We start from the raw sequence: 19,717 nt of genomic DNA on the forward strand, positions 1-19,717 counted from the left end.
TATATATATATAATATATGTAAAATATCTAAAAAGCACTTTAGAATGATGCCTGCCATAAAGTAAGCATCATATAATTATTATCTAATATTACTATTATTGTTTATTTTTAAGTCCTAGTATTTATCTTTTGTTAATCAATCTTTTTATATACTCTTCTCTAAGTAGGATTTTTTTAAACTTGGTTCTAATGAAATTACCCTCTTCATTGTATATTCTTACTTTTCAGTCTTACTGATACAGCTTAGGTATAAAAAGATCTTTCTATTGATAAAATAAAAATGAAATCTCTAATACTTGGAATGCAGATGTACCTGGCTGTAGTATCTTTCTACTCTTTCCTTTGTAGTCTTAGGTTTTTCATTTGTGATCAGAGTACTAGAAATCAAAGGATAAGTGTTCTCTATTTTGTAACCAGAAACCATCCTGCTATTTTGAAGTGACTGTCTACTCATAAAGCACTTCAGTTTCATGTCTGTTAAAGAAAACCAGTGCATAAGCCATCTGATTTTATTTTTTATCATGAGTGCTTTTATTAGGTTTTTCTTCAAAGAATTTGATTAATTCTTACACATTTTTATAAATCTCCTTATGTGTAATATATATATATATTTTTTTCTTTTTCTTTTTTTTTTTTTAACATCTTTATTGGGGTATAATTGCTTTACAATGGTGTGTTAGTTTCTGCTTTATAACAAAGTGAATCAGTTATACATATACGTATGTTCCCATATGTCTTCCCTCTTGCGTCTCCCTCCCTCCCACTCTCCCTATCCCACCCCTCCAGGCTGTCACAAAGCACTGAGCTAATATCCCTGTGCCATGCAGCTGCTTCCCACTAGCTATCTACCTTACTACGTTTGTTAGTGTGTATATGTCCATGACTCTCTCTCGCCCTGTCAAAGCTCACCCTTCCCCCTCCCCATATCCTGCCTGTCCGGAGCCTGTGCTCCGCAACGGGAGAGGCCACAACAGTGAGAGGCCCACGTACAGCAAAAAAAAAAAAAAAATTAAATTTATATGTGTAATATATTTGTAACACTTGCTCCACACCATCCCTGCTTAGTCTCTGATGCTTCTGCCCTCTGCATACCTCTTTAATTTATTCAGATAGAAAATTGCAAATACAAGATTACATCAAATGCCTTTACAAAAACAGCCATGACTTTTGGTTTTAAAAAAGTAGCATTGTGGCTTTTTATTTTTAAAATCAGTGGATGAAATGTAAAATCTTCCTGTAGTTCGTTTGTTTTTAAATAAGCCATTGTGGGAATTTTAGTGATTAAGGGTGGGAGGACTTCGCAGTCAGAAAGATCTCAGTTCATATCTTTATTCTGCCACCTACTAGCTGTGTGATTAGGGAAGTTGTTTAGCTTTACTGAACTTCAGTTTGTTCTTCTGTGGAATAGAGGTAACAATACCTGTCTCATAGGATTGTGTGAGATTATCACAGGGATGATTAAATGAGATACTAGAGATAAAAGGATTTGCATAGTGCCTGGGACATAGTAAACACTCAGTATATGGGAGATGATAATGATTACTTATATTAATATTAGCCTATTTAAAGAGGAAAGAGAGTATATGGATAATAGTTATTTTTTAATAGTTTGATAAGGAACAAAGACAAGGAATGGATAAGTAGAAATTGTTTACATCTTGTCTTCAACTTTAAACAAACACTCTCGTGGGCACCTAGATTTTATTTCACTTCACCCTACGTATGTGGTCTTATGCCAGATACTACAAATATTAAAATGAAAAAAACACTAGATCTGACAAATTTACAGTTAAAGTAGCAGAGATTAGTATACCTATTTAATCAAATTACTCCACCACTACTAAAATGCAAATATTCAACACCTTAACGTCAATAATAATGTGAATGTTACACATAACTGCAATACGGTAAGTACTATTAACATATCTGCCCTTTACTGCACGCCTCCTACAAGCCAGCATCACCCTAAGATGTTTAGAAAACTTATTTAATCCCATCAACAATACTGTGAAGTAGGCATTATTATTGCCATTTTCCGTATGCCAAAACCAAGGTTCAGAAATTAGATAATTTGCCCAAATTCAATCTAGCTAAAATATCATTGTCACCTAAACAGCCTAAAAAGTGTGAAACAAACCAAGCTGCTTTTAAGAAGTAAAAAGAACCCTTACTGAAATCTTCCTTCACTTTCTTATTTTAGGTAGATCAGGATATATATACTACTACCTGGATCCATATCCCAACTCCGCCACTTACTAGCTGTATGAACTTGGTCAAGTTATTCCATCTCTCTGCTGCTCAGTTTCTTCAAATATTAACTGAGGATAATAATACCTACCTCAAAGAGCTGTAGTGATATTTAAATTAATCTGTTTTTGTTATATTAATCTGTTTTTTATTGTTGGAACAGTTCCTATTATATAGTAAGCTACATATGTGACCAATAAACAAACAAATAAATAACAAAGCACACAGAGAAAACACTTTAAGAATTCATTCAAGTCACTGAATATATTCTCCAATGTATTTCCCTACTCATCCCCCTTTTCTACTTTCACAGTCAATATCCACTTTTTGTGGAAAACAAAATAAACTGTTAGGTGCAAGTTAAAGTGTAAGATAAAAATAGTACTTATTTTTAAATAGTACTTAAATAGTATCTATTTTAAAATAGATAAAATTTAGTACTTAGTCTACTATGTTTGTTATACTTTTACTCATCTGTTGGTTTTCCCCTGATTATTCCTCTTGGTGTCTGAGTCTTGTTTATAGCAATCATTCTCTTTTCATTCTTCTTAAAACCAGACATCAGAAATGATGCTAAAGTAATGTTTAGTGACTATTACAGACTTAGCTTTTTTAAGGACACAGCCCATTGCCTAAAAACTTATATTTATGATCTGTATTGATTAGGAGGCAACATCTTTTAAAAAAAGGAAATATTTAGTTCTAACCAGTTTTTCACTTTTTATAAAAAAGTAATAAAAGCCTTTGCTTTTAAAAACTTCACTTGTTAATACAGCCATGCTCGGTCCATATCTTTCACTGGAAAGATGCGTGATACAATTCATTGGTTTGATACAATCTCATTGGGAGAGATTCCATATTAAGACCAATCTGGCTTCCTACTTAACAATTTAATACTATTCTGTTACGTTATTCTTTTCGATGCTCCCTTTTTTTACAATAACAATCAAATACTACTTATAGTTAAAATCCAGTTTTAGTATAATTTGCCCTCTATAAAACAGACTTTTAAAAATCAACATATCTAACATTTTATTCCTGTCCCAGGTAGGAGGATGCTGTAACTAAATACTTTTTAAAGGCTGTAACTAAATACTTTTAAAATGCTGTAACTAAATACTTTTTCCCCTCTGTGTTCTCCAGGTTCACAGTGGAACAGGAAATTGATTTAAAACATGTTCTGAAGGCTCTTGGAATAACTGAAGTTTTCATCAAAAATGCAAATTTGACAGCCTTGTCTGGTAGGAAATAAACACCAATTTTAAAAAAATGTTATTCCATAAAGTTTTTTTAAAATGATGGTGGTGAAACCTCTATTTATTAAGGAGTTCTGAGGTAAAATATAGTTATCAGTTGCCAGATAAATATAAGAAATATATTTAACTTCTACAAGCAAAAGTATACATACAGTCACAACATTGTTTGTATTATTCTGCTCCATGTCTATCTTTGATAGCAGATTATATTCTCCAGAAGACCTGTCTTATGCATCTTTGAATTCCCCATCACATCTGACAGAATGCCTTGTAGAGCAGATAATCAATAAATGTGTTGATTGAATATCTCAGTATGTCCGGATATAATAAATCATATGGGAAAGAAAGAAGGAAGAGAGGATAAATGAGTGCCTGCTGTGAGAACTAGATGCTTTTAAAAAGAACACCTGTGAGATGATGTAAATATTATCTTAAGTCTTCAATAAAAAACAGTGGTTTTGAAGAAGTAGCTTCAAAATATACTTGACATATTGGGTGTTGAGTAATTTATTTAAAATATCCCAAGGGAAAACAACCAGTTAAATTATTTGATTCAGATGCCCTAATTTGGTCAGGATAAAAATCTTAACATATTAGGAACATTAAAGTACTTAGAAATGTAAAATCCTTTTGGAAATATTTTTAAAGCAGCTAATCCCAAGACACGTATTGAATTAAGGTACCTGTGAGTGTCAGATTTAGTTAGCTTAGCTAATGATAATTTTCATCATTTCTATAGAACATGGGGAATAAAACAGTATGTTTTCTGATGAGATAAAGACAGATTGATATCAAGATAAAACAAGAGTTCAGAGCCCTAGGAGCTTGGATGTGAGCCATGAAGGTAGAATAAGTGGAGATTCAAAGGGTAATGGGTACATTGTACTTGAGGCAGAAATATATATATATTTGTGGTTCAAGCACAGGATAATTTAAAATTCTTATACTCCTTTCCTTAGTAATTCAAAGAATGCTATATTGGCCAAATTCCAACTAAATAATTATATTTTGCTTTCTTACCATGGCTCTATTTTCAGTTTGATTAGAGATTCCTCAGTGTGTCACCCAAACATTTAGGCAGTTATCTCACACACATAGAATATTTACTGCTTTTCAGTCCTGAAGGAGTATCACTGCAGTGGCAAATCAATTATTGTGGTCAGTGTAGGTCAACTTTTTTGACATATCTGGAAGGTTTATAAGGTAATATTTAATTGCTTTTACTATGTACAGAGAGAGTAGAGCATAAATGTACATATGAGTGCAGATTTGAAATCACACTAGGCTCTTTCAGAGTTCATAGAGTCTATAGCAGAAAGTCTTTGCTCTTTGATCAAACCTCCATCAGAACTGAATCCTTCCCAGCATCTTGCTCACAGCTGCATTCCCAGTACCTGGTCATCCTCAAACACTACCCAGTTCAGGTCTTCAGGATAACTGATCTAAAACCAGCTTCTCAAGTTTTCAGTGGGAATTCTTTGATTCTTAAATTTCTAGTTTTGCCACAGTCTTAGAAGTCCCGGCATGCCAGCTACCTCAACCGATAAGTCTTCATTCTCTTTCTCTCTCTCTCTCTCACTCACACACACACATATACACAAATATATACATTACTTTACGAATCATTCATTCAAGAACTTTCTAGTGACACAGCTATAAAATTTTCCTCTCTGCTTCCTCTAGATTCAATAGCCTTTATTCCCTGCATCATTTTGGGGCACCATATGCTCTGCCTTACATGATTGGTGTCCTGTTCACATGTATACTTCTTTGCCTCCCCAAATTACATGAAAACCTTGATGATTAAAGTGTTTATGACACTCAGTAACCCCACAAGTACCCAGGAAAATTATTAGCATGTATTTGGTTATTACTTTCTACTTTAGTGAGAATTTTCATGGTGTTCAGGATATACAGATTAATTCTATTCAATGCCATGTCTATTCCTTTCATTTAACAACTCTTTGTGAGGCAGATAGTGTGAGCAAAGTACTAGGTCATAAAAATGAAGAAATAACTAAGATATCCTACCTGTTCTGAAGAAGCACATAGACTCGTGGGGAGAAAGACATAAACAGCTGGATTTAATAAAAGGAAGAGTGATAGAAATGTATTATTGCAGTAGTGGTTCTTAACCAGGACAATATTGCCCTTCAGGGAACATTTGACAATAGCTGGAGACCTTTTTGGTTGTCACAATTAGGGAGAGCTACTGCCATCTACTGGGTGGAGGCCAGGGATGCTTCTACATCCCTGTGATCTACACTGCACAAGACAGCTTCCATGACAAAGAATTATCCAGCCCAAAATTTCTAGAGCAATGAGTTGAGAAACTCTGTACTAGAGAAAGCATTACGGAAGCAGAAAGGAAAAAAATCAAAGGGGAGAATGGGAGGGAGCATATTGGGTCAAAAGATGGAGGAAGAGACTATATGTATTTTTCTTCTTTCTATTTTCATATTGAGGTAAAATTGGTAGCTAACATTACATAAGTTTCAGGTGTACCACACTATTTGCTATTTGTATGCACTACAAAGTGATCACCTCTGTTAAGTCTAGTTACCGTCTGTCACTGTACAATTGACCTACTTCACCAATTTTGCCCACCCCCTTCCTCTGGTAACCTTCTCCTCTGGTAACCACCAATCTATTCTCTGTATCTCCATTTTAATGGGTCTTTTTCTGGGGTTTTGTCTTGTTCTTTCATTTGGAATACACTCCTCTGTTCCCTCATTCTGCTTGACTCTCTGTGTTTGTTTCTATGAATTAAGCAAAACAGGTGCCTCTCCCAGTCTTGATGAAGTGACCACGTGTAGGAGATGAACCTTATTGTTCAACCTTTCCCCAGCTCTTGGTGGACTCCTGAACCCTTGTGATTGTCTAAGTAGCCTGGTTAATACTTGATAAATCCCAGTTGTGGACAGTGTGTGAAGACCCAGCAGTGTTCCAATAAGAGGGATCTCAGTCAGCACCTGGTTTTAGGCTGATTAGAAGCCAGCTCTTCAGGCAGCAGCTTTTAAAGTATGCAAATCCATGCAGCCCTGTGGGTCCACAATTATAAACCCTGCTGACTTCCAGACCAGATCTGAACATGTTCCTGCGTGACAGTTTGCAAAAATCAGGGTTTCGCATGAATGAATAAACTCTGGGGAGGTACCAGTAAGTTGTGGCGAGGCCAAGGGAGGGCTGAAGGATGGTATCTCCCTGCCTACGTTCCCTGCGAGTTCCTCTGTAGCCCCTAGAGGTGTAACAAACCTGTAGCCTGTCCCTCAGGTTGCAGCTCCAAGACAAGGAAATGGACCTTTTTCACAGGAAGACTGGGGATGATTTTAGTCTGCTGTCTGTGCAGTGCCCCGGGGGGTGAGAGCCTGCACAGAACTGTTTCTCTGATTGTCACAGTCCTTTGGGGCCCAGAAATGCAAGCCCCTCTGGCCACCAGGGCCAGACAATCAAGGGGCGCCCCCTGTGTGGACTGTGCTCACCCCCAGCAGGGAAGAGCATTGGGGGAAGGGCACACCCTTGCCTCTAGCGAGGGAGAGCAAGAGCGCTGGGAATGGGGCACACCCAAGGCTATAGCAAGGCTATGCTTGTGTGTGCCCACCTGCACTAGCAAGGTATAGGGAGAGTGCAAAAACAGTGCTCACCCATGCCTCTGTCCCCAAAGAAAGTCCCCACTTGTCCCTGCCCCTCCAGCAGATGCTTTAAGATTAGCAAATGAACCTCCTTCACATATAGTCCAGGCACTTCTCTAACTGCTGCCTTTGTACTGGGTCCTGGGATGAGTGAGACAGTGTGCAAGTCCTTTCAAAGGAGTATCTCAGGTCTCTACACCGCCCTGGGTGCCCTGGACATAAGCCCCTTAGGTTTCCAAAGCCAGATGTTTTGGGGACCTCGTGTCAGTGCAGGTCCCTAGGGTTGGGGTGCCCAACGTGGGGCACAAATACCTTGCTCCTCAGGGTGTAGCTCTGGACCTATGAGATCCCTCCCTGGTGGAGGTCTCTGCACAGGGGCATGGAGTTTTTGGTGGGACTGACCCTCTGCATCTCCCACCATGAGGCCCTTTTATCCTTTGTTGTGCCTCCAGTTGGTCAGCTAATTATTAGCTCTTTTTCAACACTCATTCCATATGTAGCTTTAGATTTGGTGTGTCTGTGGGAGGAGGTGAGCTCAGGATCTTTGTACACCACCATCTTAGATCACCCCCCTCATAAGTATGTATTTAAGCTTCTAAATGCGTCGAAAATTTTTGAACAACATCTTAGAAAATGATAGAAGTGGTTGCCTCGAGAATACTGGACAGAGGCTCTTAGAGGAGAGAAGGGGTTTCGTTTCATAGACCACTGTGTACTGTTTGGAAATGTACCTTGTGTATGTATTACTTCTTTAATTAAAAGCCTTATGTAAAAACTGGGGAAATCTTTTAAAAATAACATTATTAGTAGAATTTGAAAACTCGAAAGTACCCAGAAACCAATTCAGTACTATTGGGACACTACTACATTCTAAAATCATGTAATGAGATTTTTATCTTTCTTTAAAAATAGTTAATGTGATTTAGCAGTGGACCAAAAATACCCTACATGACATTCCCTTGCTTCTGGAAAAACTGAATGACTTGAGAGTCTTTTGCTAAGACCTCTTGAATCCATGCTTTCATTTTCTGTTCCATGGCATCTACTTTCATTTCAGACTCTCATTACTGCTGCCCTAGACTATTTCAATAGCCTCCTAAACGGTTTCCAATCTCTCTACCATCTAATCTGTCTTATCTACCACTGCCAAGATTAATCACCTTAAAACTCACTCTCTGATCATTCCAGCTCCTGTTCAGAGCCTCCCTTCGGTCTGCTGTGCACCGTGCACCGCTCGGCAGGGCATTCAGACCTCAGCTCCGTCCAGCCTCATCTCTGGCTGATTCCTTACACACAGCGTGTGCTCCAGCCAAACTGAACATTCGCTCTGCGCCTCACATCCCCCCAGCCCTCATCTTTATGAAATTTCTCCCACCTGAATACCTTTTGAACTGAGCCCCAGGTCAAATATCTCCAACTTTATTAAGCCACCATGGTTACACCAACGAGAATTAATCACTCCTTTTTAAATACTACAATATTCTATTATTTTTCTTATGCCACATACCACATTTAATTTCATATTATCATTATTTATGCATTGGATATCTCCCACCAGAATTTAAACTTCCACATAATTGATCCTTACGTGTGTTTAAGAAGCACCCAGCACCGTGCTTTCTGCTTCGTACTCCCTGAATGAAGGAACAAATAAGATGAGATGCTCTGTATTTATTGTGTTTATTTTTTCACCTCACTTTGACGTCCATTGCTTTTGACGCTAAATTCCATGAACATAAAACATAGTAAAGACTCATGCGATAAACATGGAATCTAGAGAGTGCTGAGAATCATTTTCTTCTCAGGCTCTATTTAAAATGCTCATCTAGTTGCAGCGAAGATCCTGTTATAGAGTAGGGCTATTTTTTGTAAGGGAAATGAAGGACCATCAGCATTTGGATTAATAGATAATCCCCTTGGAAGGTGTAAGGGGAAAGAGAAAGAGAGTACTAAATCCTTCAGCACGAAGTATGAGCTTTAATAAAGGAGCCAATGAAATAAAGGAATTAAGAAGACACAGCAAAAGCCATATTCAGGTCAGACTCAAGCGCTTAGATTTATGCTGGACTGACTCTTACATCCTGCCCTTGTTTGTGCTCTTTCTCCTTCTACCTGTAAGTCAGAGAGCTGTCTTTCTCTTCCAGCACCATAATTCCAGTTCTACCCCACCTTCTTGCTTGGACTGTTGCAACAGCTGACACAGTTGATCTTCTTGCCCCCAGCTGATTGCTCATCCAATTCACGCTTTACAACTGCTGCCACTGATATCTTCTAAAATCGAAGCCGTCATGTCCTGTTACTTCTGGCCAAAGCCCGGGCTCTCTAGCATCATGGTCCAAGCTCTTAAAATCAAGCACATCCCCCGCCACTCCCCTCCTCCTTCTAGCCCCAGCTTCAGTTGGACCTTCAGGTCCTCACCACTGCTTCTCTCACTTTGCAGATATAATTCTCTGTTTGGAATGCCCTTGTCCCCTTCTCTGACTTTCACTCTTCCACTTATTCTTCAAGAACCAGTCCAAATGTCAGCATCCCTGAGAAGCTTCCCCTGACGTCCTGCCCTTCCTAGATGGTTTACTTTCCCTTATCTGGATTCTGATGGTGCAAAGTGCTCTCACAAGTTCTACTTTTTCCTTGGATTGTTTGTTCTTATACCTGTCACTGAGCTCGGAGCCCCTCAGAAGCCTGGACTGTGTCATAGACATCTTTCTGTCCTCAGAGCCCAGCATGGTGTGGGGAGCAGGATAGATGCTGGGTGGGTGCGTGCCCTGAGAAGATGGTGCTGGGCTCTGCCATGCTCCAAGTTGGGGGCTTCTCTCAAGCCTCTGGCCCTCCTCAATCCCCATGCTCCAGCCACACAGGCTTTTTCTGGGTCCTTGAACACACCTGGCTTGTGTCTGCCTCTGCACCAGCCTTTCCCGCCAGTCTGCCTGGGACTGGCTCCTCTGTATTCTTTAGGTCTCAGCTCAGATTAACCTTCTCAGACAAGCCTTTCCTAACATCCAATGTCAAGTAGCTCCTCTTCCCTTCCCTAGTCACCAGCCAACCCATCACTTTATATTATTTCTTATACTTACCATACCCTGAAACTGTGGTCATTTATTGATTTGCTTTTTTTTTTTTTTTTTTGCGGTACGGGGGGCTCTCACTGTTGCGGCCTCTCGCGTTGCAGCGGAGCACAGGCTCCAGACGCGCAGGCTCAGTGGCCATGGCTCACGGGCCCAGCTGCTCCGCGGCATGTGGGATCTTCCCGGACCGGGGCACGAACCCGTGTCCCCTGCATCGGCAGGCGGACTCTCAACCACTGCGCCACCAGGGAAGCCCTGATTTGCTTTTTTATTGTCCTTGTTATTTAATGTCTTCTCTCCCCCATTTGGAAGGAACTCTTTAGCTCACCATAGTATACCCAGTGCATCAACAATGTCAGGCACATAGGAGGTGCTCAGTACATGAATAAATGAATGAGTGAATAAATGAATGACTATTTGCTGGTCTGTAACAAAATCTATGCAGAGAAACAAATAAGCAAACACTATTCCTACCTTGAAGGAGCTCAAATTCTAAAAACCTTTCTAAATTTCATGGGTGGGGCCAAAGCTAAAAGTATTTTAGCAACTAAAGTACAGTTATTTTAAGCATGTCCTTGGTGATGCAGAAATCCATTAAAATTGGCTGATTAGGAACAGTGCCACAAAGGAAGTAGTGGCACACTCTTGCATGATGGCCATCTGGCCAGCGTTATGTCAATCACAGGCACTTAGAGCCTTTGGTGCCCTGCACGATACCTCATACGAGCAGGGTACTTGATAAATATTTGCTCAGCGACTGAATGAATGCCTTAGTATTTGGCCTTGCTTTTTTCAGAAGAGCTTAAATTACTGCCCAGCTCTTCTCTGGGGAACCTAGGGTTTGCTGGCACTGTTTCCATCTTATCCATTGTAAAAAGCCTTGCTCCACGCTGCCTGGAGAAAAGTAGGACCGGTTATTTGGCAGCAATGTCTGCTGTGGCCAGAAGAAGAAGACTGCTTGGGACCAGCGTGTGGGTTTTTTTTTTTTTTTTTTTTGGTAGTTCTGTTTGCCATTGATTTATTTATTTCCATTTTTAGAGAATAGTTAACTTTTCTCTAACAAATAAGACAAACCTACCAGTGTAAATCTCTTTAACTCCCCTCATATTATGATTCCTTGAATACCCGAGTGCGTTCTTGGTGGCTGGAAGTGTGCAAGGAACTGGGGATAGGGAGAGGAGATAAATAGGACAGGAGGGTCCAGGCCCTCAGGGAATAAGTGCATGGCAGGAAAGATGGCCTTGATTGACATATAATTACACAAGAATGAGCAATACTGGAGGCCAAACATAGAAGCTATGAACTTGCCTGTATTCCTGTATGATCTGATCTCCTTCTAAGATGTGGCAGCAGACACATTCTTACTTAAACTACTTTCAGCTTATATTTTATTTTAATGTGACAGCTTGAAGTTTGTGCCTAGAGAAAAATAGTTTCATTTTCTTTTGTTCCCTCAGTGTTCATGATGTGATTTCTTACTTGTTACATTTTCTCCTACTTGTACATCCAAAGGGGTGGTGTTTTGCTGAAGGTTAAGTGTTGTGAAGTCTTGTTTACAACTGGAGACATTTGCTGTCCTTGGTGTAGCAGTTAGTCACCCCCAGGAGTTGGAACATTGGATTCAATCTTTATTTTGCTGTCTTTGAAATATATATGATGACAGTGGTCTGTTAGATCCCATTCCCTTTGGTCTTCTACTCAATTAGATTTTTAAGTTTTCTAGTGTGTGTGTGGTCTTTGTATTCTTTCTCTCTCTGGGGCTGTTTTCCATCCATTTTCCTAGACTGTCTACTTTGGATTAGTGTCACGTGTTTTATTTATTACAAGAATAAACTTTATAGCCATAATTGTGAACAGAATTGTGGTCATGGTGCCCACAGAGTGACAACACCCAAAGTCTTACAATATGAAATAACTAACACCTTTCATTCAACAGTTACTAAATGTTGGGTTAACTACTGGAAAATTACACATTACCAGCAAACTCCCTCTACTTAGGTTAGTTCATTCATTAAGCTCCCTAAATGCCAGAAGCCAGGGGCACTAAGGGGAAGGACACAATCCTTGCCTGAAGGAAGTGGACAGTCCAGGAAGAGAGAGATAGCAATATGAATATGATATATTATGAAGGCTTAAATAGAATTAGATCCTGGGTTCAGTGGGAAAGAGTGGTCAGTTCTACTTTAGTGGGGGGTGGGTGGGAATCGGGAGAGAGCAGAAAAGTCCTGGTAGGGTTTGAAGCTGAGCCTTAAAAGTAGATTAGGTGTCTCACTGTACAAGGGTTCAGTGAGTTTCTGGGGAAGCAAAGACACAGAAGTGATAAAGTGTGCTATGATCAGGCCATTGCCATTCAAATAATCTGGAGCACAGTGTGTAGAGTGAAGAATGCTATTTGGAAGAGGCAGAGGCAACCTCACGGAGGCCCTCATATTACATACTGAGCAGGTGTGCAGGTGTGTTATATACTGAGGGGGAGATGGGAGGTAGAGCTAGCAGGAGAGGTGATAAAGGGTTTTAAGTAGGGGCGTACCATGAATTGGTTTGTATTTGATGATCATCCCAGAGGAAGCTTTAATGTGAACGGGAGGCAGTTAGAGTAGTTTTAACTGCTGTGTCATTGATACACTGACATCCCCAGAAACTCATTTTAAAAAGTTGTTTGTATGTGTTGCTGGGTTTAATTTTCTGATTTCGAAGAACTTTTACCTCCATATTAATAGGTGAGCTTGGTCTATGATTTTCTTTTCTTAGACAGTCCTTTTTAAATTTTAATAGCAAGTAAGATGACCCAGAGGTGACTTAGATTGCTTTTATTCTCTTTCTAGAGTCTGGAATAGTTTTATCTCAGAAAATTCTGTTGCTAGAAGGTTTGGTTAAAGTTCCCTAGAAAACCATCTAGGCGTGGAGTCTTTAATTTTGAGGATAGGGGAAGATTCTGTCTACTGATTCAACTACTTTAATGGTTACTGGACTATTCATTCTATTTTTTTCCTTGATTCAACTTTATAATTTAAATATTTTTATAAAGTTGTAGTTGATGGCAAATCTTCTATTTCAAAGTTATCTGCATAAAGAAGCATAAGAAACTTGTGGGGAGAGTTGGAAATATTCTTTATCTTATTTGTAGAGGTGGGGTCATAGATATATACATCTATCAAAATTTACCAAATTGTGTATTATAAATAGATACAATGCGTAGTAAATAAAGTATACCCTTTAAAGTTAACATTATCCGCAGAAAATTATATAGTATTTTTTGTGATTTTTAAAAGTTCTCTTCTGTTATCTTTAGGTATGTTCTGCTTTTTTGTCTTAATATTGTTTACTTGGGTAATTTCTCTTTCTTCTTTGTGAATCTCATTATAGGTTTGTCCATTTCATTATCTTTTAAATAACTAGCTCTCTGGGAAGAACCCTTGGCATTCTTGCTTTCTTGATCTTTCTGCCATGATGTCTTGCAGCATCCCTCCCCTCAAAACCGTTCTGTGGAGGTAAATGAGAGCACATGAGAGGTTTGGTGTCTAGAGGAGGGTATACTTGGGGCAGATGCCAGGGTTGAAGGGAGGAGATTCCTTCTTTGAAGGTGCTTAGTACAGTCAGCAAATCAGGCTCAGGGGATATTGGAGGCAGTTTCCTTTGTGCAAATTAATGTGTCTGAAATATCATTCGGTGTTACTGAAAACTCCCCTCAAATTTCTTTTTCTTTTTTTTTAAATAAATTTATTTATTTTTGGCTGCATTGGGTCTTTGTTGCTGCACGCGGGCTTCCCATTGCGGTGGCTTCTCTTGTTGCGGAGCGTGGGCTCTAGCCGTGTGGGCTTCAGTAGTTGTGGCACGTGGGCTCCGGAGTTGTGGTTCACGGGCTTAGTTGCTCTGTGGCATGTAGGATCTTCCTGGACCAGGGATTGAATCCGTGTCTCCTGCGTTGGCAGGCGGATTCTTAACCACTGCACCACCAGGGAAGTTCCTCCCCTCAAATTGCTGAACAGGGCTTACCTGGCAATGTGGACACTCCTTATCCTTTAGGAACTGGGTGCTGTCACTTTCGCATTTAGGGCCATTGATGCATGACTCTCTACCTTAACTGGCAGACGGATGAAAATGGGCAGCAGAATCTGAAAATGATATAGCATCTGTTAACTACTAAATAGTTACGTTTTACTGTCTTGGAATTCAGTGTTTGTTTTGCCTATACTAAATTAGTTTGACTAGTTACTTAATGCAATTGATATTTTTTATTTTCATTTGCTAAAAAAACCTAGTCATCTGGATTTGAGAAAGCTAATTATACTTGTTTGATGTAAAACGTTATTGCTTTTAATTTTTCTTCTGGTTATCTAGAAGAAAATATCATAATATGTGAGATGGACAATCTCATAATGCAGTGCTTCTATCTTAATGCTGAATATGAGCTGAGGAAGGAGTATCCCTATTAAAATATAATCAGAGATGCCACCAGTTTGTCTTGGGGCTTATTCAAAATAAGCAGGTGCTTTGCAACAGGTGTACCAAAAATGTCGTTGAACATCATTTTCTATCGGTATCAGATAATCATGTGTCTTTGAAAGTATTACTAAGTAGTTTAGTGGGAAGTCAACTGTGCTTTTACTAAATAGGGCTGGGCATGAGCAACAAAGTTATTTATCTTAAATTTGAAGTAGACCTCCTGGGATTAGAAAAAAAAAAAACGGTACAAACTTGAGTAATCCTTTATCTTGCTTCTTGTGCTATTTTCCTTTTTATATATTTGAAGTATCTTCTGTTTGTTTTGTTTTAATCTCGGGGAAAAGTGGGAAACCCAAGACTGAAGGCTATTGTACTGTATGCTTTGCTAGGGCTGCCGTAACAAGGCACCACAGACTGAGTGGCTTAAATAACAGACATTTATTTTGTCACAGTTCTGGAGGCTGGAAGTCCAAGATTAAGCTGTCTTCAGGGTGGATTTCTTATGAGACCTCTCTTCTTGGCTTATAGATTGCCAATTTTCTCCCTATGTCTTCCCATGTTGTATTAGTCAGAGTTTTACAGATAAACAGAACCAACAGGATGAATGGATATACATATATATATATATATATATATATATATATGGAGAGAGGTTGCATTTGCGTGTCTATATATATATGGAGAGAGAGAGAGAGATTAAGAGATTTATTTTAAGGAATCAGCTTGCACAATTGTGTAGACTTTGGAAATATAAAATCTGCAGGGTAGGTCAGCAGGCCAGAGACACAGGGAGGAGTCTGAAGGCTGGCAAAATTCCTTCTCGCTCAGAGGAAGCTAGTCTTTGTTCTATTAAAATCTTCATCTGATTGGATGAAGCCCACCCACATGATGAGAGTAATCTGCTTTACTCAAAGTCCACCAACTTTAATGTTAATCTCATCCAGAAAACATCTTTGCAGAAACATCCAGAATAATGTTTGACCAATTATCTGGGCACTGTGGCCAAGCCAAGCTGACACGTAAAATTAACCATCATGCATGGTCTTCCCTCTGTACCTATGTCTAAGTTTCCTCTTCTTGTAAAGAAACCAGTCATACTGGATTAGGGCCCACCCGAATGACTCATTTAAATTTAAGACTATCTCCAAATGCAGTCACATTCTGAAATCTTGGGGGTGAGCGCTTCCACATATGAATTTTAGAGAACAAATTCAGCCTATAACAGCCATTAATTTAATAGTAAGCATAACTAGAAAGACAATTCAAAGGGAAAAACAGTCCTCCTAATATTAAAAATGTGTTATTTCCTCTGACTTTAGGATAAAGCATGTTTTTGAATCCTCAGATAAACCAATTAATTGGAATGGGAAATAACTTTTTAATATATTCCTGTTTCTACAACCTAGAAGTCAATTTTGTTTTCCTTTGCCAAGGATATTTCTATTATCACAGTAATTAGAGATTAGATTTTAAAAAACTTTTTATTCTGGTTATATGTGAATTTCTGTTTTCATTTTATGTTTTGAAATTTCCAGTTAGGGAGAAACATGTAAGAAGTTTTATCTTGAGTTATGAACTAATTTGAGGTTGCTATTAAAAACAGAGCCACGTTTCTGCTTTTCCTGGCAATATAAGAAATAAACGATGGGAAAATTACCAATAAAAATGAAGGAGAAAATCAACAAGAGAATATAAAATAAGGACAAAACAGAAAATACATCTTCAATGGTTCTTTCAAATCATAAATGTAATCTAACAACATTATCTCTTATGTTTTATATCAGTATCTTATATCACTTATATTTCTCAAATCTGTTTAACTAAAGAAAAAGTGCTTCCCTTTCTCTGATACCGAAAAAATGCTTCTGTTATCTCTTTTTCTGCAGATAACAAAGAGATTTTCCTTTCTAAAGCAATTCACAAGTCCTTCATAGAGGTTAATGAAGAAGGCTCAGAAGCTGCTGCTGCTTCAGGTGCCAAATTACTGTTTTCCAAAATCTTCTCACTTTTTTGAGATTTGTATTTTTAAAGCAATCTTGGGTGGGGAATGGGGATCATTTAGAACTAAGCCAAAAAACTGACCCTGCTCTAACTTAGAAGTCAAGCTAATGATGAACCTGCTAGAATTTTCCAAATAGGATATGAAGCATGCACTCATTTCAGTGCCCCATACAGAGTAACCCCCATCTCTAATGAGAGGCAGGAGAAGATTGTCAGCTCTGCAGAAGAGATTTTCCAGTGCATAATTTTAAGTTAATAATAATAATTTTAAATAAAAAAAGTTTTTAAATTTACCTAAATTACGTGTCCAAAGCAAAATGGTAAATGTCCTTGGTTAATTTGAATGTTCTGACTTCCTTAGTTAAGCAAGAAGGATTTTTCTTTTTTTTTTCATTAGTTTCTTTGGATTTGTTTCAATATCATGTTCAACAGCCATCATGAAATTCTGGTAGGATTTTTCCCTTCTCCGGTAAAATGTAACATATCATATTTGCGCAAATTCTTTTTAACTTCTGCATACATTTGTCCATTAAAAGGATCTCATCAGTTAAAATGGTGTTTTCCGGAGGAAACAGAAACAGTAGTCTCAGGCATCGAGAAAGCTTAAAATCTTACATAATTTAATCTTGGCCTTTTCCTGACAACAAATCACCCTGCAGAAAGTATAAAATGATTATCCCACAATAAGGATCTCAAGGGAATTCAATTTCCCAGCTGTAGGAAACACCACTGCATCTCTCCCTGCTGTATTTTCTCTTTAATCACTGCTGTTCTGGCCACTTGCTAGAAGCCTGGTGACTTGCTATGTAAAAATCTCCATTTCATGTAAAAGAAATAATGATTTGAGAATATAAAGAAACTGATTTTTGCTTGTTTGTGGTGGTTTTTTTCCCCCTTTCCTTGACTCAAAGGTCATTTTAGTAAAGCTGTAAGTATTTATCTGAGAATAAAAATTTGTAACATGCAAAATAAATTGTTCTATAGGGAGGGAACTCTGTGTGTGTGTGTATTTGATTTTTTTTAAGATCAAGTAGTAATGTTAACACATTTACAATTTTTCTCTAAGTCTTTAAAATCTTTTTTCGTGTAAATCATTACCTTTGCATTAAATATAGATAGTTTGGAGAAATTACTCATTAGTCCCCGCACATCCACAGACATGTAATTACTTTCTCTCTGCGTTACAGGAATGATTGCAATTAGCAGGATGGCTGTGCTGTATCCTCAAGTTATTGTCGACCATCCATTTTTCTTTCTTATTAGGAACAGGAGAACAGGTAAGTCTGTTATGAGAACAGAACTTTAATAAGCCAAAAAGAAATCATTTTTTTAATTGAAAACATTTTCCGCATTACTTATCAGATGTGTTCAAATGATTTTTTTTTTTCAAATGATTTTTTAAATGAAAAAAATTTACTTACATTTTTATCTTTAGAATTTATGAGTATCCAAGGACACAATACTTATCACTGAATCTTTTACTGCTTGTATATTCAGAAAACTTATAGTTTATTCATAAATCTGAGGTTATTGGAGACCAGTACTCTTGCTTTCATTTATAGTGTACAATTAGAACATTGCTAATTGTAAGCAAGAAGGAAAATAAATATCTTTTGTTCAACTCCTCTTTTGTTTATTCCCAACCCAATGCAGGTACAATCCTATTCATGGGACGAGTCATGCATCCTGAAACCATGAACACCAGTGGGCATGATTTTGAGGAACTTTAAATCATTTTATTTAAATAATAAGGAAAATAGTAACTAAGCACATTATGTTTGCAACTGGTATATATTTGAGACTTGTGTTTTACAATATATCTTAAGATAATACTTAAAATAGCTCCCGATAAAAGCAATGTATGTAAATTATAAGCCAACTTGTCAAGGAATGTTATCCGTATTATTGAGGTAATGATCCTCTCATGTCATTGTGTTTGTTGTGCTAGAATTTAAAATAAAAGTACATAGTGAACATGTGAACAGCTCTGTTTTTCATTTTAGAAGTTGTAGTATAAAGATACCTCTAGGTGAAATTTGCAAACAATGATGTTTCTGAACATCTTAAGTCTTTTATAATCATGCAGAAACAAAGCACCAAAGTAAATTAGCATCATACACTTATACATAACAAGCAACAACAAGTGAGGTGAAGACAGGTACTCTGCAAAAATTCTAACTGCTGTTTCTCTGAAGACAGTGTATAGTGTAATATAAAAACCTGCACACTGAACATCTTCTGTGTGGCTCCATCACAAAACTTGTTAGAAAAAAATAGGGCTATGCCAACCCATAGATTAGCTATAGCTTACTGACTTTGTCTTTAAAGATCATTGGCTTTATAAGGGTGATGTAGACTATGAGCCTGATATATCACCGTGTTTTGCTGTGGCAAGTAAAACCTGAACTGTAACATAGTTCCCAAAAGTCCCCCAATAAGCCAAATGAGCAAATTAATGATAAAAATATGCCCTCTGGTATGTCACCGGAGAGTTAACTAGAAAAACTCTGTTAGTACAGATACTAGAAACTAGCAGATCATAGGCTGAGAGCTGCCCACAGGGATGTTTTTGTTTGTTCTGTGCAAGAGGTTTTCATGTTTTGAACTTGAATGTCTGTAACTGGAATAACACATTCCTTGTTTCCCCATTGGTTACCTGATGGCTCCAGGATGCATTTGTGTTTGAGACCTCTTGAGAGTTGTAATAAGTCCTTTGCATAATATTTTGGTCTTATTTTCTAGTATAAGAGTAGTCGACTCCAATGGGGACAGTGTCAATTTCTTAAGTTCTCCAGTAAATTATTTTGTTATTCTGTGGCTGAAATAATGGCATTCCTTTGGGGGGAAGAAAAAAAAAGAATGGTCTTGTCGTGTTCCATGAATGGAACCAGGTCCATTTATTGCCAAATTTTTGATTCTATGATTAATAGTTTCTGAAAAAGTTTGAAACGTTTCAAAATTTAACAGAAACAGTTTGTATGTGACTCTCTTGTGTGTTAGGTATTTTGCTATGGTTTGGAGCTGTTAAGAAGAATTGATATTATTATTAACTTTAATTCTGTTCAGGAGA

General features: G+C 37.9%; 1 protein-coding gene across 1 annotated transcript in view; it reads left to right on the forward strand.

The window, feature by feature from the left end:
* Positions 1-18,629, forward strand: part of SERPINI1 (serpin family I member 1) — a 68,608-nt gene extending 49,979 nt beyond the window's left edge. The window contains exons 6-9 of the mRNA XM_024741889.1: positions 3,391-3,488; positions 16,533-16,619; positions 17,835-17,924; positions 18,301-18,629. Of these exons, the coding sequence (XP_024597657.1) occupies positions 3,391-3,488; positions 16,533-16,619; positions 17,835-17,924; positions 18,301-18,377 (352 nt within the window). The 3' untranslated portion in view covers positions 18,378-18,629. The remainder of the gene's footprint in view (positions 1-3,390; positions 3,489-16,532; positions 16,620-17,834; positions 17,925-18,300) is intronic.
* Positions 18,630-19,717: the final 1,088 nt, after the last annotated feature.

Source organism: Neophocaena asiaeorientalis, unplaced genomic scaffold (genome assembly GCF_003031525.2).
Source record: "Neophocaena asiaeorientalis asiaeorientalis breed wild unplaced genomic scaffold, Neophocaena_asiaeorientalis_V1.1 scaffold211, whole genome shotgun sequence".
Taxonomy (NCBI): Eukaryota; Metazoa; Chordata; class Mammalia; order Artiodactyla; family Phocoenidae; genus Neophocaena; species Neophocaena asiaeorientalis.